General features: G+C 31.8%; 1 protein-coding gene across 7 annotated transcripts in view; it reads left to right on the top strand.

Moving 5' to 3' along the window:
- LOC134696802 (CREB-binding protein-like) overlaps window positions 1–25789 on the top strand; it is a 43092-nt gene extending 17303 nt beyond the window's left edge. For 5 of the 7 annotated variants that reach the window (XM_063558752.1, XM_063558753.1, XM_063558749.1 and 2 more), the window contains exons 13-28: window positions 185–532; window positions 1129–1342; window positions 1666–1784; window positions 1939–2109; window positions 2863–3020; window positions 5665–5775; window positions 6527–6583; window positions 7483–7560; window positions 8463–8530; window positions 9275–9437; window positions 10104–10250; window positions 13756–14035; window positions 18966–19175; window positions 21010–21165; window positions 21761–22042; window positions 23387–25789. In XM_063558752.1, coding sequence (XP_063414822.1) covers window positions 185–532; window positions 1129–1342; window positions 1666–1784; window positions 1939–2109; window positions 2863–3020; window positions 5665–5775; window positions 6527–6583; window positions 7483–7560; window positions 8463–8530; window positions 9275–9437; window positions 10104–10250; window positions 13756–14035; window positions 18966–19175; window positions 21010–21165; window positions 21761–22042; window positions 23387–25102 — 4278 coding nt within the window. In that variant the 3' untranslated portion in view covers window positions 25103–25789. The remainder of the gene's footprint in view (window positions 1–184; window positions 533–1128; window positions 1343–1665; window positions 1785–1938; window positions 2110–2862; window positions 3021–5664; window positions 5776–6526; window positions 6584–7482; window positions 7561–8462; window positions 8531–9274; window positions 9438–10103; window positions 10251–13755; window positions 14036–18965; window positions 19176–21009; window positions 21166–21760; window positions 22043–23386) is intronic. The other 2 variants (XM_063558756.1, XM_063558755.1) reach the window with 1 other exon arrangement.
- Window positions 25790–26738: the final 949 nt, after the last annotated feature.

Here is a 26738-nt window from a genome sequence, read left to right as displayed (position 1 = left end):
ACTTGGCTTTCATATAAGATAAGGTCAGTTATTCAAATATCTGCTATTTTTCAAGGGAAGAGTTTTTAGAGTATGTCTGATAACCTTCTCTGGGTCCCATGTATGGGTTTATGGAACAGCCTTTATCAGCAACAAACTGGTTATAAATTTGATATTGATAACTCTTTTTATAATCTCTTTACAGTCATTAGAAAATTTACATAATGCATTACAAGCAGACAAGCTGATGTCCGCAGATATAAATACTAGTCTCAATCAAAATGGTGGTAATCAGCCCCAAACATTAGTAGATGTTCTGACAGCTCCATGTACAACTGGTTCTACACAGCCAACCAGTACAGCACCTGCTACGTCCACAACAACAGTAACCACTAGTGCTAGTAACAGTCTCATTAACTCAGTAACACCAATTACTAACTCTATAGAGCAGGATGTTAAACCAGATATTAAACAAGAAATCAAGATGGAAATTAAAACAGAGCAGGACATCAAACAAGAACCTGGAATTCATTGTGGAAAAGAGATTTCACAGGTATTTGTATAGGCTTAAATAGTTTTTAACAACATAGGGGATGGTCATTTAAAGATTAATTAGAATTGAAGAATTGATGAAGGTGATTATACCAACCAAAACAAAAAGTTTTTCATTGTATGGTGCATTAAAAAAAAAAAGTGCACCAAAATCAGGATTTACGCGTGCATTAAAATATGATAACTTACTTATCCTGCTTTAATAAAAACAAAATGGTACCCCATGTAAAATATGTTTAAGAGCATATGAAAAAAAGTTCAGAAATCATTACTGATTTATTATTAAATAATGAGATCTGGTATGTTTTTTATGAGACGTAGACCTATTTAAAACCTTTACGCAATGATGTAAATAACTTACTAATAATGAGAGGAATCAGTTTTATACACATTGATAAAAACATTACTCCTGGGGATTTTCAGTTGAAGCATAATTGATGTTATCCTAAAGTTGTAGGAAGATCACTGCTACATCATTTCATTGAAATCCGAATTCAACTTTGTATGTAGAAGGAAAGTGATGGATAAAATGTCATATTAATGTTACATCTAAGATATTTGAGAATGTATAAATCATAGTTCTTTTTACTTTTTCAGTCATCTCAAATAAAAACAGAAAATGATACAAGTGATATGAAACCTATAATATCTCCAAAGACTGAGGTTACAACCAATGATACTGAAAATAGTGAAACCAAACCAAGTCCAATGGAAACACCATCCATGTCACCAAGCATTCCTGTTTCCACACCATCATCAACTCCCAACAACGTAGTTGTACCTTGCTCATCCAAACCTAGATCCAAAAAAAGTAGGTAGCTCCTCAGGCAGGAGTGTTTACAAATATCTCTCTTATTTTGCAACTTCTTTTATATTGGGCAACAGTGTATGGTTTAATTGCAAAAATATTATATCATTTGAAGATATTAAATATCCTTAAAATACAGATTTTGAGCAATGCCAAGCCATCACAAACTTAACCTTTCAAATTTTTAGTTTGTCTGTGAAATATTTCCTGATGATTCAGGATGATTGAAAAAAATAGTTCAAGTTTGAGTGAATGCAGTTCTTGACATGACCTTTGAACTATAATTTAAAATTCAACCATCATAATATTGAAATCTACTATTTCAGTATTTAAACCTGATGAATTAAGACAATCTTTGATGCCGGTGCTAGAGAAGTTATACAAGCAAGATCCAGAATCTATGCCATTCAGACAACCAGTTGACCCAGTCTTATTGGGAATACCAGTAAGTGTGCAGATAAAATATTTTGAAATTATAGCAATAATAACTGTTAGAATTGTTTCCTTGGATTAATTTTCTTTTCACAGCAATATATATATAGCCCTTTTCAATTTTTATTAGTGTTCTCTTCATTAGTACCATTTATTATCTTAAACAGGATTACTTTGACATAGTAAAGGCTCCAATGGACCTGTCATTAATACGAAGAAAGTTAGATACAGGGCAATATGCTGATCCATGGCAGTTCTGTGATGATGTTTGGATGATGATGGACAATGCATGGCTGTATAATAGGAAAACTTCAAGAGTTTACAAATTTGCCTCAAAGGTAAAGATATAATTCACAAAGAGATATCTATCTCTGTCTGTCTTTCTGTCCATCTATCTGTCAGGACAGTAGATTCTTTGATTGAATAAAAGAAAGATTTTAATATTTCATGTGCAGTTTGATCATGTTTATTTGTAGGCTGTAAGTTATTATTTATCTGCCATGGAGACACTTCCTAGTTGCTTATTATTTGAAAATTTACAACACTCATTGGTACAAGGAAAAGAGATATTCAAACATATTCCTCCCTTACAATTACATAATATAAGCATTTTATTTGAGTCAAATGAGCATTGAAATCATCTTTTCAGTTATGATTCTGTACATGTGACTTCGATCAATTGTATTGGACTTGTTTTTACAAAATATGACCCTATGACTCCCAAGACAGTTTCCTGCTTCATGGCAGATATAAATCTGATTCTTTTTAAAGAAATTGTTGTAAATATTTTAAATCTTTGATTAATTTCAATTTATGTACAAAGCAGTATATTATTTCAAAATTTTAAAGGTAAAATTAAACAAATGGATTGTTAACATGGGACTGAGTGAAAAATGGATACAGAAAATGAGGATTGTCAGTTGAAAGGATATAGGTGGAATCACCCCTGACTACCCATTTTCTGGTTCATGAGCACACAACTTCATCAACTTGATCTTTGCAGAAAAAACTTAACTATATCATATTACCGGTTATAGAATGTCCATGAAAATTATTATTGTGATTCAAACCTTTCTTTTCTTTTATTTTAGCTTGCCGAAGTATTTGAGGGTGAAATTGATGCTGTAATGCAATCCTTAGGTTACTGTTGTGGAATGAAGCATGTTTTTAGTCCACAAGTACTATGCTGTTACGGCAAACAACTTTGTACCATATCAAGAGATGCTGTTTACTATAGTTTTCAAAATAGGTAAGTGTGTTAGATTACTGAAGCATAATAGTTTCAATACTTATTAAATGGAACAAACAAAAAAATGAAAAAGAATAAACACTTAATGTTTTTCTACTGCTGTATGAGAAGAAAAGCAGATATCTTCATGTTTAAACATCTTAAACCCTTTCGCCGATGAGTTCCGGTTTATCTGGATTCACCCTTCAGACAGCTGACGATGAGTCCCGTGTTACCGGTATCAGAATACCTCTTTTATATTTCCTGCTCAAAACAGTGCAAACATGAGTTATCTTTCTTTGATGAATACCCAGATGAAAGTTTAAACATGGCACTTATGTTGTTGAAAACGGTGTCAAAATCAAAGGAAATTTACAGAATTTACGAGAATTTGAAATGAGGGAACATTTATTTTGAAAGAATACTGAAGAATTGTAGCCAATCTAGTATAATTTTTTGACATAAAATGTCGTATGTACAAAACACTTGTCCATTACATCGTTCAGTGTCAGGAATTTGTACAGCCTCATAAAAATTTTCAAAATTTTGCTGTTTTGGGTTAAAAAATTACGATTTGGGGTCAAAGAGTAGAATTTTGAGAATTTCACCTAAATAATGTTGAAAATTTGAATATTTTATGAAGAAAAAATTATCAAAACATGAACAAAACTGGTAACATTGTTAGTGAATGAAATAAGTACACAAATAACTACAAACAAGTTTTTATTGACATGTATTATGAAGATCTCCCACTTGAGTAATAGTAGCTAGGGAAGCCATCGTCTCAGAGTACCTTCTTTCTGGGCAGCAATCGGTGAAAGGGTTAATACCTTAAAGTCTTTAACTACACAGGGAATAGTCCTGTAGAATAACTTGAATTGATAGTTACAATCTTCCAAAATAAAAACAAGTATTGTGGAAGCTATTGCCAATGAGTTCTTACAGTTCTATAAATCTAAATAATTAATTTCCGCTTTGTATAGTATATGCTCAAATAATTGTACAGTGTGTTGACTATGGATTCATTTATTTTGGTGGATGAAGGAAAACTTATGGATATTAAAATTTTTGGTTTTGCTGAAGACTTCATACAAGCCTATATGAAATTTGTCATTTCTTGAACATTTAACTTTGTGGTTGAACTGTACCCATGAAATCAACAAAATAAGTATCCCACAAATAATAATGAATCTACAGTATGTGTATGGCTATTTCACTTGAATGAATGTTAGGATGTAGGTGTATGAAAGGAATACTTAAATCCAAATCAACATACTTTCAGCAGTTGTTCAATCATTAAAGGTGCATACAATCTTACCTACCTACCCTACCACATTCATTCAACAAAATAGCCATTAGTTATTTTCAATATTTAATGGTAGATTTTGTACATTATGATATAACAGTGGATCAGTATTTAAATGTACTCCATTTCAATATCATCATTTCTCATCACCATCATTGCTTGCTTGCACATTATTTTTGTGCCTGATGCTGTTCAGTTATTAAATCACATTGAAAAGAAGAAAAAAAGCATATGAAAAATGTATAAAGAGTTGTTTCAGAATTTAACGCATGGGAGGCACTTTTTAGAACCTCGCTTTCTAAAATATAGAAATTTCATTTTACATGTCAATCTTACAAAATTCTAAAGGATAATGCAACGACCCACAGTTGATAAATTTGAGTGACTCCCATGTCCACAATCAAACTGGGATCAGCCCTTATTTCACATTGCAACTATCAATGAAATAAGAAAAAGTACACACTCCTGATATAAATTGCTTTCAGGATATCTAGTTAATAATTTGTAGGTTTTATAAAGTCTCTGAAACCTGAGCAGCTGAAGGTTCCTTCTTATATTGCTTTATAAAGAATATGGAGAGGCTTCAGACAAGAATTTTTATTCTGTCGTTTCCCTCAAACCAAAACATTGTTTCTACATGTTAATTTTTGTTTTGTTTAGCAGATATTCTTCCAATTACTATCAACTGTACATTCAGTTTTCAACTGTCCTTTTTTTTTATATTTAGTACTTTCTAGTCAACATTTTCTAACTTTTTTTATTATTTTAACCATATCAAATTGGATATATTCCCTTATTTTGTTCATGGTTTTATTATTCTAAGGAATTTTGCAAGGGTAAAAAAAGCTCTTTAATAAGTTTGGTGACAGTACATTGTTACTGATAATTGACAGACTAATGTCTTTAATATGAAGGATTATATTTAATAGGATTTTTATACTGTTGAAATTCAAGGCGACTCAAAAGTTACATTATCATTATTTCTCCCTAAAATTTATAAATAAAGGGGTGTGCTTATATGTAAATTCATACTGAAGAAAATTAGTATCATGTTTAAATAGAACATTGTCATTGAAAATATTTCTGTTCTAATAAAATATGTTTTTATTTTCTACAAGTTTGCTTTTGTGACATCTTCCTGATGGTACTTAAAAAATGTTTATTTGGTTAATTTGTGGAATATCTGTTGATTGTACCAAAATAATTTTTCTTGTTGATATTAGTTTTAAATTGTTGTAATAGTGATATAGTTATCATTTGTGTATTTTTTTCTTTTTCCCCAATTATTTTCTGCTTGTGCTGTGATGCTGTTGTATATTGCATTTTCATCATCCTCATCATCACCTTCAAAAATAACAGAAAACGGACAAATGGGCTTTTTTCTGACAGATACATTTACTGTGAAAAGTGCTTCAATGAAATCCAGGGAGAAGAAGTGGAACTTGCAGATGACCCCACACAACCTGCTACGTAAGTATAGAATTGTAATAATAAACATTAATAGTAGTATACATTTTTTACCCATCTCCACAACCTGCACAGTATATTGAATTAATAAAACACTCTTTTGCTTCATCACACTTCATAGTTAATGCAAATATTTAAATCTATGATTGATATCTTTTCAAAGATTATTAACTGATCTATGCACATTTGAAAAGGTGATTCTTGTAAAAAAAAAAATGGGGGGGGGGGGGGAATATTGACTCTGACTCACCAATAAATCGATCAGAATCTCAACTTTGGAAGAGAGGTAAAATTATCCCGTTTATATTGTACCTTCCCTGGGTACAATGTTTATTTTAAGGCCCATCTCTTATTGTCAAATTATTTTTCTGTTAGATTTTTAATGACTTTATAAATTATTTTACAACTGTTGGTGATATGAGGGGTATATTAATTTTCAACACAAAATATAATACAAGATATATCGCTTAAACAATATGTAAAAAAATCTTCTTTTTTTTGTTATTTACTAGAGGACAATAATGATACACAAACTCAAAAACAAATATTTACTATGGTATGAATTTCTACAATGATTGTTGCTTGTTTATTATTTGGTGGCAATTTTCCTACACATGCTGGCCAATGAAAAAATAAATTTGAAATTAAAGAATGTTGTGTGAACAATATTAAGATATCACAAGTTATTTCTGTATATATGATATATATGCATAAATGAAAGAACTCTCTTAAATTTCCAATGTTATGATTTCAGGAGAATTAAGAAAAATCAGTTTGACAGAATGAAAAATGACCAGTTGGACTATGAACCGTAAGTCTCAGAACTATATTTTAATATCAGTGTTTTATGCCCCGTTACAAATGGAACAATGCTTAATACCACTAAATACAGATCACATTTGGATTTTAATGGTGTCACTTTTACTGTTCTAGAGTTATGCATCTTTGCATATAGAAAAATTGCTGAATTTTTTGTTATACCCTATTTATGGGCATTATGTTTTCTGGTCTGTACGCCCTCCGTTTGTGTGTTCGTTCATCCCTTCGTCCCGCTTCAGGTTCAAGTTTTTGATTGAGGTTGTTTTAGATGAAGTTGTAGTCCAGTCAACTTGAAACTTGGTAAGTATGATATGATCTTTCTAATTAAAATGCCAAATAAGAGATTTTGTCCCATTTTCACGGTCCACTGAACATAGAATATGATGGTGTGGATCAAGCATCCATGTACTTGGGACACATTTCCATTATCTTAAGTTTGTCTGAACTAATGATATGAAACTTTTACATAATAATTATTACCACAAACTAAGATCAAGTACAAGTTTTGGTAGTGTCACTTTTACTGTTCTTCAGTTATGTCCCTTTATAACTTTAAAGTCCCTTCCTACCCTTCCATGTCCATTTTAATGGAGTAAGCCTAAATGCAAATATAAAACCTCACACTCTTTTACCAGATCCACATAGATGCATGCAGATTTTTGAAATTGCAATAATTAATCTAACATTTTAGTCCATTCTTCAAAATACACAATAAAAAATGGAAGCAATAATTTCTGAATTTACAGTAGATGTGTATTTTAGAAGTTAGAACTGCTAGAATTCAAATTTGTTTCAAACATCTATAGGAATATTAATTTATAGTTAACTAGTGTACATAAAAGAAATATAATACATCTCTGTGTTTCATTATTATTTTCTTTGTTATTACAGATTTGTTGAGTGTGAAGAATGTGGAAGGAAGCTGCATCAAATTTGTGTGCTTCATTTTGAACAGATATGGCCTAATGGGTATGATATTGCTTCATTTTGTTGTTTGATAGATTGTAGAATGAAAGTAACAAGAATTCACTTACTGACTTCATACAAATTAATGCTTGAAGCATAAATATTATGACATTTTTAACCTTTCTTCATAGTATTGACTTAATAGTGCAAATGCAAGAGTATAAACATATCTTGGCTGTATGTTTTTGTCCAACTTTTTTGGAGCCAGAGCAGCCCCTGGAAGACATTAAGTTTCCAGATGATAATTTGAGTATAAGTGTAAGGATATCTATGAAATAGAATCTAAAAATGAAGGTTGGGATTGATATCTGGGGGTATGACCCACACTGCTTAGTTATAAGGATCCAAGAACAATACTTTTCTTTTACTTTGTAAAGATTGCTTATTTTGACCAATTTCAATTGGCCGTTTCAGAATCTAAAGCATCATGGGTAATTTCATTGTTCGTACCCCAAAGTGAACGTACATTCACGTTACGTCATTGGTTGAATTTCCATTGTTTGTAATGTTTTAACCCAATCAAAAAGCTTTGGTGTACGCTTTTGAAAATATTACCCAGGATGCATTAGATTCTGAAACAGCCAATTTGGGTTTAGTTCAAATATTTGAATTCTTAAGGTTCTTTAATAAACTGAATCTAACCATGTATTTAGATATTTATAAGTAAATGTCCAATTGAAAAGTTCTTAAACTACATTTAAGCAATGTAAGAAATTATGCTGTGTCAAATATGTAATCACAATCCCAATTTCAGATCTGTATCAGCGATCTGCAGAAAATTTTATTCCTTTTGTTTTTACTTATCTTTTACTCAATTAGAGAACAACTTTAGTCATATTCAGATGTAACTGTAATAATATTCCAAAATTACTGTATAAATATATGAAATGTCTTGTATTTTGCAGATTTACCTGTGATAATTGTTACAAAGCCAGAGGATCAAAAAGAAAAGAAAACCGGTATACTGCCAGAAGTAAGTAACATTTTTTCTTCTTTTAAGTCTTCTACAAAGTCCAATGTGAATATAGGTTATCCACACTTTATGCCCATTTATGGGCATTATGTTTTCTGGTATGTGCCACCCGCTTCAGGTTAAAGATTTTGGTCAAGGTAGTTTTTGATGAAGTTGAAGTCCAATCAACTTAAAACTTAGTACACGTGTTCCCTATTATATGATCTTTCTAATTTCAATACAAAATTAGAGATTTTTCCCCATTTTCACAGTCTTCTGAACATAGAAAATGATAGTGCGTTTGGGGCATCCATGTACTGGGGACACATACTTGTTTTTTTAATATATTGATTTGGTATTTAGTTTTATCATCACACATTACTGATCAAGTTCTTCTAATTTTTTCCCTGTCTGATGATTTAGTGCAGAGTTATAGTTCTTGGACTCTGAAATTTACAGAGTTATGGTTCTTGGACTTTGAAAATTTATGCAAGAAATCAGTTTTCCACTTTGTGAACCAGTTAAAAATTATGCAGGACTCTAAATTCATTATATGGGTGTTCATTCTGTTTTCAAAGTGCTTTCACTGGGTACCATGTTTTTTTAATGGAACAGCCCTCAACATATTTCATAACTCTATGGATAAGTGTTCAGTGTTTTTATGATTTGATGCCCATTCTTCAAAAGAAATTTCATATTGGCTCATACAGAAATATTGATGAGATGTTTAAATTCATTTTGTTTTGTATTGCTTTGCTTTTGCAGATATACATATGTCAGGACTACTACCTACAAAATTAGGAACATACTTAGAAAATAGAGTGAATAATTTTTTACGGAAAAAGGATGCAGGTGCTGGAGAAGTTTTTATCAAAGTTATATCTTGTACAGACAAAGTTGTAGAGGTTAAACCTGGGATGAAAGCAAGGTAAATATACTCCTAATCATCTATATTTCTATTACTGTAAATAGGCTTATTTTGGTTGATTTGGTGCATTCATTGAAAGTGCTAAAATAAAACACACGAAAATAGAGCAAACACATACAATTGATAGGCCAACATTGTGAACTGGTAAGACAATATCTTAATGTTAATTGTTTGGGAAAATATTTTATGTAATTATATCTTACCTATAGTTCATACAATTCTATACATAGCCAAATCTGCAAATAAATACTGGGTATAATTTGACAACACTACAATAAAAAAAGAGAAGACACAACATCAATTTTCATTACCTTGCAATGTTTCTATTTCTTGGAATTTTCACTAACTTACTAATAAAGTGTATGAAAGATGTCTGCCATTGTTGCTTTGGATTTTAATGTTTTATGTTTATGTCAAGTGAGTGATTCAGGGTCCTAGGATCTTTTAGTGATGAACATACTTAATGACAAATTAAGCTTTTAAGCAAGAAATATGCTGTGTAGTGAAGGGTTTGAGCACTCAAAAAATTATTTAAACAGCAATTAGACAGGTAATTAAAAATGATTGAAAAACAGTTAATATATCTAAAAAGTAACGTAAGTATGAGCCATTATCTTTTCTTTTGTTTGACAATTTATTGTTTTTTTTATCTTTGTTCTTTTTTAGATTTGTTGATAATGGTGAGATGGTACCAGATTTTCCATACAGGGCAAAAGCAATGTTTGCCTTTGAGGAAATAGATGGTGTTGATGTCTGTTTTTTTGGAATGCATGTTCAGGAGTACGATTCCAATTGTTATGCACCAAATAATAGGTTAGTGCTTCCCTGTTGATAAACGGACATGTAGTCATGGCATGTGAAATTTCCGGGAAATGTGGGAATAAGATTTTCAGAAAAAAAGGAAAAAAACTTTACAAATTTTATTTATTACCTTTAGCAGTTGTTTCTTTATCACATGGTACAATAATCCTTCCAAAAAATCATTTCCTGTTGGCCCCAGGTGTCTTTTGAAATGTAGATATCATTGAAAAAACTCCTAATTATCTCCCATTGGTGCAAAAATGCCATTTTTGGCATTAAAATTGAAATATCTTTTTTAACTCATCTGTGACCTATATTTTTAGCTCACCTTTCCTTAAAGGAATGTGAGCTTTTGCCATCACTTGACGTCTGTCGTCATCGTTTGTCCATCATCGTCGTCGTAAACTATTTCAAAGATCTTCTCCTCTGAAACTACTGAACCAATTACAACCAAACTTTAGCTGAATGATCCTTAGGGTATCCAGAATAAAGAGTGTGTTTTATTTTCCATTTTGTGAAAAAAACATGGCCGCCATGGTTAAAAATAGAACATGGGGGTAAAATGCAGTTTTTGGCTTACATCTCAAAAAATCCACTATTTAGAGCAAATAAGACAAGAAGTTAAAGTATTTATTAGGTCAAGGTCTACCTGTCCTGAAATTTTCAGCCGAATTGGGTAACTGGTTTTTCAGGTATAATGCCCCTGAATTGATTTTAAAGAAATTTTGCAGTTTTTGGTTATTATCTTGAATATTATTATAGATACAGATAAACTGTAAATAGAAAAAATGTTAAGCAAAGTAAGATCTACAAATGAGTCAATTTGACCAAAATTGTCAATTGACCCCTTAAGGAGTTATTGCCCTTTAAAGACTTTTTTCACAATTTGTTCATCATGTTGACTTACTTTTAAAAATCTTCTTCTTTGAAACTGCTGTATCAATTTCAGCCAAACTTAGGCTAAATGAGTTTCTGTGTATCTAGAATAAATTTTATGTTTTATTTCCTTGTATGTCAAGAAACAAAGCTCGCTCGTATGGCTAAAATAGAAGGAGAAAATGATTTTTTTTTTTTGCTTTTGAAGAAAATAGGACGATTCAAAGAACATTTTAAAAAAATTGAAAAGCCAAAATAATCATTGATGAGAGATTTAACCAAAAAAATTAAGGTGAGCGATTCAGGCTCTTGAGAGCCTCTTGTTTATTATTGTTTTCAAATAAGCTGTACATAAAACTAAATAATTGTAAAATTTAAGCATTTCTATAATTTAGTTCTTTTTTTGTCGAGCCTTCGACTGTAGTCGAAAAAGCGAGACATAGCGATCCTACATTCCGTCGGCGTCGGCGGCGGCGGCGTCCACAAATATTCACTCTGTGGTTAAAGTTTTTAAAATTTTAATAACTTTAATAACTTTCTTAAACCAAACTGGATTTTTACCAAACTTGGACAGAAGCTTGTTTATGATCATAAGATAGTATCCAGAAGTAAATTTTGTAAAAATAAAATTTCATTTTTTCAGTATTTTACTTATAAATGGACTTAGTTTTTCTGCCGGGAAACATCACATTCACTCTGTGGTTAAAGTTTTTGAAATTTGAATAACTTTCTTAAACTATCCTGGGTTTGTACCAAATTTGGACAGAAGCTTGTTTATGATCATAATAGTATCCAGAGGTAAATTTTGTAAAAATAAATTTCCATTTTTTCCGTATTTTACTTATAAATGGACTTAGTTTTTCTGCTGGGGAAACATTACATTAACTCTGTGGTTAAAGTTTTTGAAATTTTAATAACTTTCTTAAACTATACTTGATTTCTACCAAACTTGGACGGAAGCTTGTTTATGATCATAACATAGTTTCCAGAAGTAAAGGAGTATGTTCGATAAGGTCCAAAATTGGCCCCATTTTTTAGCGTAAATTTCAAATTCAGATTTATCGACCAATATCACGATAAATTACAGCTAATACATTGACTAGCTAGGATATAGGCCATTTTGTTGAAAATTTTACGTTTCTGTGTTTCATTATGACGTCACAAGTTGTACTCATATTGATTTTTCACGAAAAAATCAATGAAAATGGGTAAATTTCCATAGATTGTTGGACAGGAAACATAGAGCGCATACGTCGACAACAAAGATCTTTTAAAATAATGTTTGTGAAGACATTTCACATGTCTTATTTGAATCTTAAGCTTGTCGACGCCTGCGCTCTATATTTCCTGGTCCTTTATTTGGTTGAAATCTAGCTGATTTTGTCAAATTTCACCAAAATCACTTATTTTGACCTTTTTTGGATGTAAAAATCAACGTGTTAGAATTAAACTTTGACAAAAACAGTTCTGTTTAACTTTCTAACATGTCTTTAGGGCAACTTAAAACATTTATTGTCTTGAAACTATGAACTTTATAATTGGGTCCAAATATGGCCCTTACCGAACTTACTCTTTTGTAAAATAAATTTCAATTTTTTCAGTATTTTACTTTTAAATGGACTTAGATTTTCTGCCAGGAAACAACACATTCACTCTGTGGTTTAAGTTTTAAATTTTTTTGATTACTTTCCTATACCATTTTGGATTTGTACCAATCTTGGACAGAAGCTTTTTAATGATCAAAAGCTAGTATCTAGAAGGAAATTTGTTAAAATTTTGTACCTGTGGATCGGTTTTTTACTTATAAATGGACTTAGTTTTTATGCCACACCTACGATAGTAGAGGGGCATTATGTTTTCTGGTCTCTGCGTCTGTTTGTCCGTCCGTCCGTTCGTCCGTCTGTCCCGCTTCAGGTTAAAGTTTTTGGTCAAGGTAGTTTTTGATGAAGTTGAAGTCCAATCAACTTCAAACTTAGTACACATGTTACCTATGATATGATCTTTCTAATTTTAATGCCAAATTAGAGTTTTTATCCCAATGTCACGGTCCACTGAACATAGAAAATGAAAGTGTGAGTGGGGCATTCGTGTACTGAGGACACATTCTTGTTCTTCCAGTTAACATTACATACAGTCTGCAGTTAAAGTTTTTAAAACATTTATTAGATTCATAAACTATCTTGGATTTTTACCAAACTTGGACAGAAGCTTTTTACGATCAAAAGATAGTATCAACAGGAATATTTTTATTGATTTTTTTCCTCATTTTTGTTGAGCCTGTGATTAACAGCAAAAGTAGGCGAGACACTGGGTTCTGCGGAACCCTTATGAATTTTTATTTCGATATTACCGCTATTTCGTCTATTAGTTCAACAGAAAAAAATTACATATGCTTTTTAGATAGCACATTATGTTCATAAATGAATGGTGTCCCCATTTCTTTATTTTATTTTTCTATTACGTACAAGATAAAGTTCATGTATAGAAAAATATAGAGAAATCCTATATTAAATAAAATATTTGATTTTGACCCGCGTGTCCCCTTATGGACTGCTTTCAGATATATACATTAATGTACTTTAAGTAATTGCATACATGTAGGTGTTGTGCATTATTTACTAAAGACTTCTTATTCTTGTAGGAGATGTTACATATCATATTTAGACAGTGTACATTTTTTCCAACCAAGACAACTCAGGACAGCAGTTTATCATGAAATCCTTATTGGTTATTTAGAATATGCCAAACAAATGGGATTCACATGGGCACATATTTGGGCTTGTCCACCAAGTGAAGGAGATGATTACATATTTCATTGTCATCCACCAGAACAAAAAATTCCAAAACCCAAACGTCTACAAGAATGGTACAAAAAGATGCTAGATAAAGCTATTATTGAAAGATGTGTGATTGATTATAAGGTTTGTATTTTTGAATACTGTTGATTCATTATTATTTTTTAGATACCAATTTTTTATGAAGTGATCCATGAACTAAATTGTTAATCAATTTACACATTTTCTTCAGGCTTTGTATACAGAGATCCATTTAGGGCTATTCATTGTTTGGAAAATTTGCTGTATTTTTCATGAATATGTGCAATTTCAAGCATTAAATGTGTTTTCAAAATGATGTTTTTATACGACTGCAAAATTTGAAAAATTTTTCGTCATATATTGCTATCACGTTGGCGTCGTCGTCGTCGTCCGAATACTTTTAGTTTTCGCACTCTAACTTAAGTAAATGTAAATAGAAATCTATGAAATTTTAACACAAGGTTTATGACCACAAAAGAAAGGTTGGTATTGATTTTGGGAGTTTTGGTCCCAACATTTTAGGAATTAGGGGCCAAAAAGGGCCCAAATAAGCATTTTCTTGGTTTTCGCACTATAACTGTAGTTTAAGTTAATAGAAATCTATGAAATTTTGACACAAGGTTTATGACGACTAAAGAAAGGTTGGGATTGATTTTGGGAGTTTTGGTTTCAACATTTTAGGAATTAGGGGCCAAACAAGGACCCAAATAAGCATTATTCTTGGTTTTCGCACAATAACTTTAGTTTAACTCAATAGAAATCTATGAAATTTAAACACAATGTTTATGACCACAAAAGGAAGGTTGGTATTGATTTTGGGAGTTAAGGTCCCAACAGTTTAGGAATTAGGGGCCAAAAAGGGTCCAAAATTAAACTTTGTTTGATTTCATCAAAATTGAATAATTGGGGTTCTTTGATATGCCGAATCTAACTGTGTATTAAGATTCTTAACTTTTGGTCCCGTTTTCAAATTGGTCTACATTAAGGTCCAAAGGGTCCAAAATTAAACTTAGTTTGATTTTGACAAAAAATGAATTGGTTGGGTTCTTTGATATGCTGAATCTAAAAATGTACTTAGATTCTTGATTATTGGCCCAGTTTTCAAGTTGGTCCAAATCGGGGTCCAAAATTAAACTTTGTTTGATTTCATCAAAAATTGAATTAATGGGGTTCTTTGATATGCCAAATCTAACTGTGTATGTAGATTCTTCATTTTTGGTCTGGTTTTCAAATTGGTCTACATTAAAGTCCAAAGGGTCCAAAATTAAACTTAGTTTGATTTTAACAAAAATTGAAATCTTGGGGTTCTTTGATATGCTGAATCCAAACATGTACTTAGATTTTTGATTATGGGCCCAGTTTTCAAGTTGGTCCAAATCAGGATCTAAAATTATTATATTAAGTATTGTGCAATAGCAAGTCTTTTCAATTGCACAGTATTGTGCAATGGCAAGAAATATCTAATTACACAATATTGTGAAATAGCAAAACAAAATTTAATTAGAGTTATCTTTCTTTGTCCAGAATATTAAGCAAGAAATATCTAATTGCATATTGTGCAATTGCAAGAATTTTTTTTAATTGGAGTTATCTTTCTTTGTCCAGAATCAACTTAAATCTTTGTTATATACAATATACAATGTATATTCACTTTTTACTACCAACTGATAAATTAAAATAATCTTTACCATTCAGTGATAACAAGCAGTTTTTTTACATCTTAATATTTTATGATGTATTTAAATGAGTAGTTATTGTTGCAAACTCCATTAGAAATTTTAATTGAGATTAGTTTTGGAATAAGGGAAAGGGGGATGTGATTCAAAAAATTGGGTTCAATTTTCTCATTTGAGAGGATTAATATTCAACAGCATAGTGAATTGCTGTAAGAGAAAAAAATTTTAAGGTCATTAGAACACATTCATTCTGTGTCAGAAACCTATGCTGTGTCAACTATTTAATCACAATCTAAATTTAGAGCTGAATCCAGCTTGAATGTTGTGTCCATACTTGCCCAAACCGTTCAGGGTTCAACCTCTGCGGTCGTATAAAGCTACGCCCTGCGGAGCATCTGGTTGAATATTAGATGGATAGTTTCTCATTAAGGGACCTACAACATTAAACAATGAAAGTCTAATCCTCTTTTAGAAAGTTAAGTTTATGTGTACAGTAAAGAAAAAAATAGCCATCTTTTTAGTCCCCTACCGACAAAGTTGTTCCTTCAAAATTCTTGTTTCTGAATCTTAATTGTGATTGTGCTTATTAAATATACTTGTATTATTCATAATAAAATATTGTTTACTTAAAAAAGTCAAAGGGTACTTTAGGTTTGCACTTTGTCCATCTGTCAGTCCGACAAATTTGTTTTCAACCCTTTTTTTCTTCATTCTTGAAGATAATGATTTGATATTTTTGGTTTGTTGTTTTATCATGACAAGTAAAAGATTGAGTTTGAATTTTGTTCCAGTCTGATGATTAAGTGCAGAATTATGGTCCATAGACTTAGAAAATTCAATAAAATAATCAGTTTTCTGGACTTTTTTATGTTTACTAAAAATATGCAATACTGACAATGCTTGTTATCAGTGCTGTTAGAAAACATGATGCAGTACAGTACATTGAAATAAATCCCCAGTCAGCTTTTATCTTATTATTAATCATTAAAGTAAAAATTAGAAGTCATGATTTATTGTTTTTAGGTGAGAATTACTGGATATTCATGGAATTTTAATATTTTGAGGACAATATTTTGAAGAAAAAATTCTAGGACTATAAAATAATATGTTTGATGTTGTAAAATCTGATATAATAAATAGAATTTAAACTTTTTAAAGTTTTTTCTTGTGTTGGTATGAACAACCAGCAGGGCCGTAACTAGGGTTGGAATTCAGGGGAGGCAGGGGTTTGGGGGCTGCTGAATGAGGCCCCCATGAGCCCACAGCCTCAGCCAATTTTTTTCTCTCATTTAAATGGCAAAAAAATACCCTTTTTCCTTCGATTTCCTTACTTTCAGAAACATCAGTATTGCTTGAACCTGGAAGCAATTTTTATGCTAAAACAAGCTGAGATTTCTGTTTGGGGTGAGCCAATGCTCTGTCTCGAACATGTTGAAGGCCGTACTTTGACCTATAATTATTAACATTAAATACATTGTGATCGCAGATGTTTTTCTCAATAAAACAGTAGCTAAAATAACCTGTTTTCCTTCGATTTGCTTTCTTTAAAAAACATCAGTATTGCTGGAACCTGGAAGCAATTTTTATGCAAACAATTATTTTCTGTATTTAAAAATCTTTTTGTTAGAAATCAAACTAGTAATTTAAAAAAACATATAAAACAAGATCCTAGAACGCAAGATATATTTTTTTATAGAGGACCTTGAATTTCAATATTGTTGAAAGCTGAACAGACATGTATATAACTACAACCAGGGACTTTCTATACCAGTATATATTTAGTACAGAAAGTCCCTGCTGCAACGAATGGGAGTGTTTAACTACTAAGGCATTGACCATAATGTTCTCGTACAATAGGGAAACGTTAAAAAAAAAAAGGGCAGTGGCTATTTCACTGGCACCGGCAAAATAGCAAAGGAGTTAGTTCGGTAAGGGCTATATTTGGCCCCAATTATAAAGTTGATAGTTAGACGACAATAATTGTTTTAAGTTGCCTTAAAGACATGTGGGAAAGTTAACCCAAACTGTTTTTGACAAAGTTTGATTCTAACACGTTGATTTTTACATCCCAAAATGGTCAAGATAAGGGATTTTGGTTAAATTTGACAAAATCAGCTGGATTTCAACTAAATAAAGGACCAGGAAACACAGAGCGCAGGCGTCGACAAGCTTTATATTCAAACAAGACATGTGAAATGTCTTTACAAACATTATTTTAAAAGATCTTTGTTGTCGACGTATGCGCTCTGTTTCCTGTCCAATTATTTATGGAAATTTACTGATTTTTATCAATTTTTTCGTGAAAAATCAATATGAGTAAAACTTTTAACGTCATAATAAAACGCAGAAACGTAAAATTTTCAACAAAATGGCTTATATCCTAGCTAGTCAATGTATTAGCTATAATCTATCATGATATTGGTCAATAAATCCGAATTTGAAATTTACGCTAAAAAAGGGGGCCAATTTTGGACCTTATCGAACATACTCCTTTGCTAATTAGATGGCTCTAAATAAAACTGTGCTTTGATGTGATTAGTAGAGAATAAAAAAGCTTAAAAATAATTTGAAATCATTTTATCACAATATCAAGCATTGAAAATACAGTACAATAAAAAATAGAAGATTTTCATAAATAAATAATTTATAACTTTATAATATTAATTAAAAGCATGAAAACACATTTGTAAATACATTATTAAATATAGATTTTCAAATTTAAATCTGCATAAAATCTATGGTTTAAATATTCTGCCAGTGATAAAAATAGTGTTATGCAAAACTTAATCATAAAACAGATTTAATCAGAGCCAGCTAAATAGCAAATCTGCTATTTTGCCAGTGCTGGTCAAATAGCCACTGCCTTAAAACAAAAATGATCCAACTGCTGATTTATAATAACACTGTTAAAACTGTGTTGTTTATAATATAAATTCAAATTCTTTGTGTACATCTTGTCAATATTTCATCTTATTATTTCAAAAAAAAAATTGTGTAGAAAATTCAGGCGAGGCAATTGCCTCATAGGAAGTAACGGCCCTGATGACACATTGAATATTACAGAGTTTGGTGTCTATTGTCAGTGATATTGTTAAGTTTACCTATCCATGGTAAGTAAATGATATTTGGTAAAGAGGTGTATCCCCTGTCATATCACATTTTCAGGAGGATTATTGGTCGCTACAATTTCAGACAAGATACAATGACATGAATGTTTTGCATACTTTAAATGTTAAGTATTCTTAATATCAACATTTGCATTTTACTTTTCAAATTTCTTAGAGGAGGGATTCATTTGTCAATTGCTTGATACCTTTGTGCTCATTGGAACATTTTACATATTTTACATTTAATTTCAGGATATTTTAAAAGATGCAATCGAAAACAATATAAAATGTGCCACACAAATACCCTATTTTGAGGGAGATTTCTGGCCCAATGTTTTAGAAGAAAGTATCAAAGAATTGGACCAGGAAGAGGAAGAAAAGAAGAAACGTGAAGAAGCTGAAGCTGCAGCAGCAGAACAAGCAAGTGTTGAGGAAGTTGTTGAAGGAGAAGCTGACAATCCTGTAAGTGTTACTAGACATCACTTGACATAGATATTCAATATTAAATCTTTGCTTTTCTGTATGTCTGTCAGTCTTTTGTTAGTATCTTCTAAGTGTAACCTCTTGTTGAAAAAGTTTTTGTCGAGCCTGCAACTTTTGTTGCAGAAAGCTCGACATAGGGATAGTTATCCGGCGGCTACGGCTGCAGTGGTGTTAGCTCACTTCTTAAAAGCTTTATATTTTAGAAGGTAGAAGACCTGGATGCCTCATACTTTGTTTGAGATGCCTCATGATACGAACTTTCCATCAGTCACATGTCCAATGTCCTTGACCTCATTTTCATGGTTCAGTGACTACTTGAAAAAAAAGTTAAGATTTTTTGTAATGTTAAATTCTCTCTTATTATAAGTAATTGGATAACTATATTTGGTATGTGCGTACCTTGCAAGGTCCTCAGACAGTTTTCACTTGACCTCGACCTCATTTCATGGATCAGTGAACAAGGTTAAGTTTTAGTGGTCAAGTTCATATCTCAGATACTATAAGCAATAGGTCTTGTATATTCGGTGTATGGAAGGACTGTAAGGTGTACATGTCCAATTGGCAGGTGTCATCTGACCTTGACCTCATTTTCATGGTTCAGTGGTTATAGTTGAGTTTTTGTGTTTTGGTCTGTTTTTCTTATACTATATGCAATAGGTCTACTATATTTGATGTATGGAATGATTGTTTAGGTGTACATGTCTAGCTGACAGGTGTCATCTGACCTTGACTTCATTTTCTTGGTTCAGTGGTCAAAGTTAAGTTTTTGAGTTTTTGTCCATTTTTCTAATACTTTATGCATTGGGTCAACTATATTTGGTGTATGGAAATATTTTATGATCTATATGTCTGTTACGCAGGTTTAATTTGACCTTGACCTCATTTTCACGGTCCATTGCTAAGTGTTGAGTGTTTGTGTTTTGGTCTGTTTTTTCTAAATCAATAAGCAATAAGTCAACTATATTTGTTGTATTGAAGAATTGTTAGCTGTACATGTCTGCCTGGCATGGTTCATCTGACCTTGACCTCATTTTCATGGTTCATTGATCAATGATTCTTTTTGTTTGTTAATGTTGAGTTTATGTGACAGTTGTAGTAAAGCTTTATATTTAGGTCTATCAACATAATATCAATGATAAGTAAAGAAGGCGAGACATGATTTCAGCGTATGCACTCTTGTTTTCCTCAATAGATAGGTCATAGAAACAAACCTTCTTAAACTAGTGTTTCTATGAGTATGTTTAGTTAACACAATCATGACAATCAAATTGAATTCCATCAAATCTATCTGTATAAAATACAGTTTCAAAAGGGACTGATATTCTAGTAGCAGAATTCATTTGAATGAAAAATTTAGATGATCCTTTGAAGCTACAGAATAACACTTCTGTTGAATACATGTATTAGCAAATAATTTGACATCATTTAACTGTCAAATACAGGTTTTATACCATTATAATTTAAAATTCTATAGTGATTGATGCACCATTGAGGGTGCTGATGAAATCGAAATTTATGAATGCTTATGCATAAGCATGCAATATACATGTATTTAGATGAAAATGCTAGAATGACTCTTGTTGGTAATTAAAATTTGTATTACCTTGTTTCATTAGATTTGAGTGATTACTGACTAGGCAATGCAGATTTAGCTTATATATGTACAAACTTACAAGTCTTGTATAACAACGTCATTAGGTTAATTAAAACCATTGGTCATTTTACAGACACAGTAGTTGCTATGAATCTAAGTCTCTGTAGACTACATTATTATTGCACTTATATTTATTTATTTACATATTTATTTTCGTAGAATGGTGCTGGAAAGAAGAAAGGAAAGGGTGGTAGAAAACAAAAGCAAAGCAAAAATAAAAACAATCAGCGGAAAAATACCAAAAAGACCAATATGCCTCATGGTGGAAATGATCTCACACAAAAAATATTCAGTACTATGGAAAAACACAAAGAGGTAGGAAATAACTTGTAATTAAGTTATTACTTGAAGTCTATAAATCCCATGGTTACACTACACTATATAGTGTAACCAAGGGGTTTGTAGACCTATCAGGAAGAAGGTAGTGGAACCATCATTGTAAAGAAATAAAACAAATAGAAATCCTGTCAGAGTGTTTAGAATTAGTTTATTTCAGGAAAGTTCAGGTGGTTATTGTCATACATTGGATGATAGGATTAGAACATCCTTCACCTTGGGAACGCTATTTATAGTATTTTATGGATGAAAAAAAACTAATTAAAGATGTTTTTCCAGGTTAAAACAACAAAATTCTGTTTTCTGTAAGAAAATTGTTTTGGTGGTTGCTTCTTCACAATATAAAAAGATTATCTTGAACTTTTAGTTTGAATAATGGAAACCATATGGCTTGTAACTTAAATAGGTGTTGTATAACTTCTAAAAGAATCCTCAATCACTGTTTTCTGTCATTGCAAGATATCATAAGCAATAACATAATATATACATTTATAATTTACGGTTGTAGTTTTAATAGAATAATAGCTGTTTGATATCTTATGTATGTTAAATAGTTGATTTGATCTATTGACAGGTCTTCTTTGTGATTCGTTTACACAGTCAACAGGTAGCTTCAACACTTCCCCATATTCATGATCCAGATCCTTATATTTCTTGTGATTTAATGGATGGAAGAGATGCATTTCTCACAATGGCTAGAGACAAGCATCAGGAATTTTCATCTTTACGTCGTGCAAAATATTCAACAATGGCTTTATTGTATGAGCTTCATAATCAAGGAAAAGACAATTTTGTTTACACATGTAATACTTGTAAAGCACATGTGGAAACTAGATGGCATTGTACTGTTTGTGAAGTAAGTAATAAGACTTTAATCTGGTGTCAGTGGTTTTTTTCTTCATCTAAACAAAAGATTTTATATGATTTTTTTTTGTTCTATTATTTCAATGATCTCTGGTAATTTACATTTAATGACAATGTCAATGATATATTTTATCTGTAATTTTATTGTAAAATTGGATTATTATGCCACAGTAAAAGTATTGAGCACTAAAAGAATCATTAAGTTGTTGGTATTTTGAAGCAACTATGAAATATTTTTAAATACTATCTAAGAAGTAATAACCTGTATTGTAATTAAGAACCAGTTGTTTTGTATCTACAAGGTGCCAAAATTTCAGTTAAACTATTAAAAACTTTTGTGATATGAAGTGAAAATATTTATACTTGCCACACAAGCTAAACAAGAAGTGGAAGATACCAAAGGGACAATCATAAAACAGTTATTAAAAAAGACTAATAAAACCATGGCAATTAACAAAAAAATGATAAAAGTTAAAAGGGTCAAGTCTGCAAAAGACTACATGAAAACTAAAAGACTTAGCAACACAAACCCATACAAAAACAGCTGATGTGAACCAATAAATTAATTGTAAGACTTTCAAAGATTGTTTTTTGAAAATAGCTTCAAATATCAATTGGATGTATGACTGAGCATTGAAAAACACCTCAATGTGTTATAATGTAACTTCAGTCTTTATGCTGAGTGGCAGCCCAGACAGCCTAGGCTAGTAAAATTGCTCTCTGGCCTGTAAAAATATTATTTACAGGCCAACAGAATCTAACTAAAAAATTTCAAAAATAGAGCTCAAAGCCTGTAGATTTAAAAGTTCGTCGTGAAGACGATAAACTTAACTCCATACAGTTATGCAAATCATGTATTATGGATTCATTGATTTTCATGGATAGAGAGAAAAAATAAGATCAAATTTTCTCTCAATCCACAAAAATAAATTCTTGGATTTCTGTTTAGATTTGTAAAAATTATGGCTCGGTCATTGTAGGTTCATGAGGTTAAATTTAAAACATTTTTTTTTTAAATTATCGCTGATATTCTTCAGATTTTTATTGTTTATTTAATCAAAATACTTTTCTATTTTATTTCAAAAACAAGTTTTATATTAAGTCAAGATTAACACTATACTAGAATTGCACAACAAAATAAGAAACAAAACATCCACCTCACTTCTCTTGAGGTTCTTCAGCATTGAATTCTTAAATTTATGGTTTGCTGTCACCTATGAAGACTACAAAAATTAGTATATTAAGATTAGAAATGTATCCACAGATATAATTTGGAATATCTGACTGTATTCAAGGTAAATTTTGCTTCAACTAAATATTTTTTGTATCTTTACAGGATTTTGATCTGTGTTGTGTTTGTTATGAAAAAGAAGGACATTGTCATAAAATGGACAAACTTGGTTTGGATCTTGATGACGGTTCATCCCCCAATGATAAACAGGATGATCCTCAACAATCTCGCCGTCAATCTATTCAACGTTGTATTCAATCATTAGTGCATGCATGTCAGTGCAGGGACGCAAATTGCAGACTCCCAAGTTGTCAGAAGATGAAACGTGTTGTATCTCATACAAAGTGTTGTAGAAAAAAGGCTAACGGAGTTTGTCCAATTTGCAAACAACTTATAGCATTGTGTCTGTATCATGCAAAACATTGCACAGAAAATAAGTGTCAAGTGCCATTCTGTTTACAGATTAAACATAAATTAAGGCAGCAACAGTTACAGCATAGACTTCAACAAGCGCAAATGTTGCGGAGGCGAATGGCCTCCATGCAACGGACTATTACACCTAGTGCTCAAAACACAACACAACAATCTCCTGCTGCAACAGGAATCCAACAACAACCAGTTTCATCAAATTTCAATTCTGGTAAACCTGTGGCTGGACCTCCAGCAGCTGCTTTACAAGCTGCAATGGCTGCTCAAGAGGAGGCTTCTCGTCAAGCTAGTCTTCAGTCTGGTGCAGCAAGTGTGGCTACCATGCCCCCACCACAAGTGCAAGCACCAGCTCAAAAAGTACCAGTGAACACTGCAATGAATAACTCTAATAAAGTGGTCTGGCCACCAAATTCAACTTACCAAACAATGCCTCAAAATCCCATGAATCCACCACAAATGAGACCACCAATGCAGCCAAATCCTATGAATTCTGGCATACCAATGCAGCAACAAACACAGCAACCGGTTGCTGGAGTACGACCAGGAATGCCAAATGCTGGGCCTCAAAGACCGCAGCAGCATGCTTTAGAACAATTATTAAGAACTTTAAAATCACCCAACTCGCCGCAGCAGCAGCAACAAGTGTTACAAATTCTTAAGTCAAACCCCCATCTCATGGCAGCTTTTATCAAACAGAGAACTCAGCAGCAACAAGGTCAGCCTGGTCAACACAATATGAACCAGTCAAATCCAAACAATATAGCACAGTCACAGCAGCAGCAGCAGCAACAACAACAGCAGCAGCAGCAGCAGCTGTGGCAACTTCAACAACAGAGATTAAGAATGCAACAACAACAAAATCAACAGCATCCAGGTATGCCAATGAATCAACAATTTCAGCAACAACAACAGTTTCAACAGCAACGACCTAGAATGGCTTACAATCCTCAATATACAGATAGCAACATTCAACAATTTCAACCGCAAATGCAGAATGCACAAATGATGCAACAGCATCAATTAAGACAACATATGGCTGGAGGAAATAATCCTCAGCTTTCATCTCAACAAAATGTGGCATCACCCAACTTCATGCAATCAGTGCGATCACCTAATTCATTACCACAGACTGTGCGATCACCACAACCTAACCAATTATCTCGGCAGCAACTTAACCCATCACCTCGCCAACCTCAAATGTCACCACATGTCAGTCAATCACATTCAAATATGATGGGTACAGATCCAAATCAATTACATTCTGATCCTAATTTATTATTGGGATCTTTGCAAGGCCAAGGGCCAGACCCTGGTCTCTTGCTTCCCAATGACAATGAAGTGCAACCTTTGACCCCACAAGACCAGTTGACTCGATTTGTTGACACATTGTAGCATTAGATGTCAAATTAGTTCATTATTTTATACATTGGCAACATGTCAGGATGCAAAAATTATTATTTATCAAGAAAACATTTGTTTTCAATTCAGAGATTTATGAATATATTTGTTTGTTAACAAACAACAAACTAACATGGTGTTAAAATATTTGAATGTTTTAATATATTTAATTTTATAAGTATTCAAATGTTATATGTGTGCATGAATTGACTGAAAGTGTAGTGTTGTATGCAAGTTGTTAATTTGGTATGTGTATATGTGTGGTGACTTCAAATGCAGCACTCCAGCTGGCAAACATTAAAATAGAATAAATTTTTACGCCATTAGATGTAAGGGGTAAGAGATTTGTTTGTCACTTTTTTTTAGGTTCTTTTTTTTAATTTTAAGACCAAGTCATTAATTCATCAGATCATGCATTCAGTTCATTGCATCAAAAATGTACAGTTGTAAAAAGGAAATTAAATTTATATAAATTTCTCTCCACAAAGAGGAAGTTGTTTGTAAATACTTATCCACAGTCAGACAGTGTATACATTTTCATTGTTGATAATTTTAAGAGTAGATTGAAGTTTGTACATTTTTTGTATTTTTGTCATCATCAAAATGAGATGTTCACTGGGAAAGCTTTCAGTGCTGTGCTGGAGAACACAAAATTGTGTATAAATACAGTCATAAAATTGATTAATAGTGTTGTTTTATTATTTGTGGTGAATCATGCTAAACATTGTAATGGAGAGATTTGCTCTTCTGGTTTTTTCTTTTAGATTACCTGGGCCACACACTTGGCATCCGTTGTAAGTTAACTTTGATAAAAATCTATTTCTTTGAAACTACCAGGTCATAGTTTGATTAAACTAGGCCACAAGCATTATTTTGGTATATCTAGTTCAAATGTAGAGTCTCATGACCAACATTGCCAACATGGCTAAACACAGAACATAGTGGTCAAATGGAGTTTTAGTTTATTATCTTAAAAAATTACTATTGAAAAGAACATCAAACAGGGGCTGAAATGTTCAGAATGATTGAGATCTTCATATTGTTCATTTACATCAAAACTGTTGAACTATTTCTTAGATGAGTTATTTCCTTTAAGGTCAAGTTACAGTAAATGGGCTATGTCTTCGATTTCAGTGAAATTTGGCATACAGCTCTGGCTCGATGAACTTCAACTGAAAATCGAAATAATAATGCATTTATCTCAATTATCATTTGAAATATTACTGATTGAATTATTACAATATGGGTGAACATTTGTATAGAAAGCACATAGAATCGGTGAAAACCCTTCTAAAATTTGTCTTAAAATCGTTAAATCTTTAATTCTACTCCATAGATTTTTTTTTAAAAACTATATATTGTTGACACATAAATTTCTGTTTTAATGATATAAAATGCTGATTTTATGTGCTTTCTATACAAATGTTCACCCATATTAAGAGAAATCAATCTGCAACTTTTCAGCAAATAAAAGAGATAAATGTATTATTTTTTCGATTTTCCGTTGTAGTTTAACGAGCCAAGGTTGTATGCCATTTTGTAGCAAAATCTGCGACATATAGATATAGGAAGATGTGGTGTGAGTGCCAATGAGACAACTCTCCATCCAAACAACAATTCAAAAATTAAA

The sequence above is a fragment of the Mytilus trossulus genome, chromosome 14, assembly GCF_036588685.1.
Source record: "Mytilus trossulus isolate FHL-02 chromosome 14, PNRI_Mtr1.1.1.hap1, whole genome shotgun sequence".
Lineage (NCBI taxonomy): Eukaryota > Metazoa > Mollusca > Bivalvia > Mytilida > Mytilidae > Mytilus > Mytilus trossulus.
Note: the sequence above shows the minus strand (reverse complement) of the source record. Positions and strands in the feature narration are given on the sequence as shown.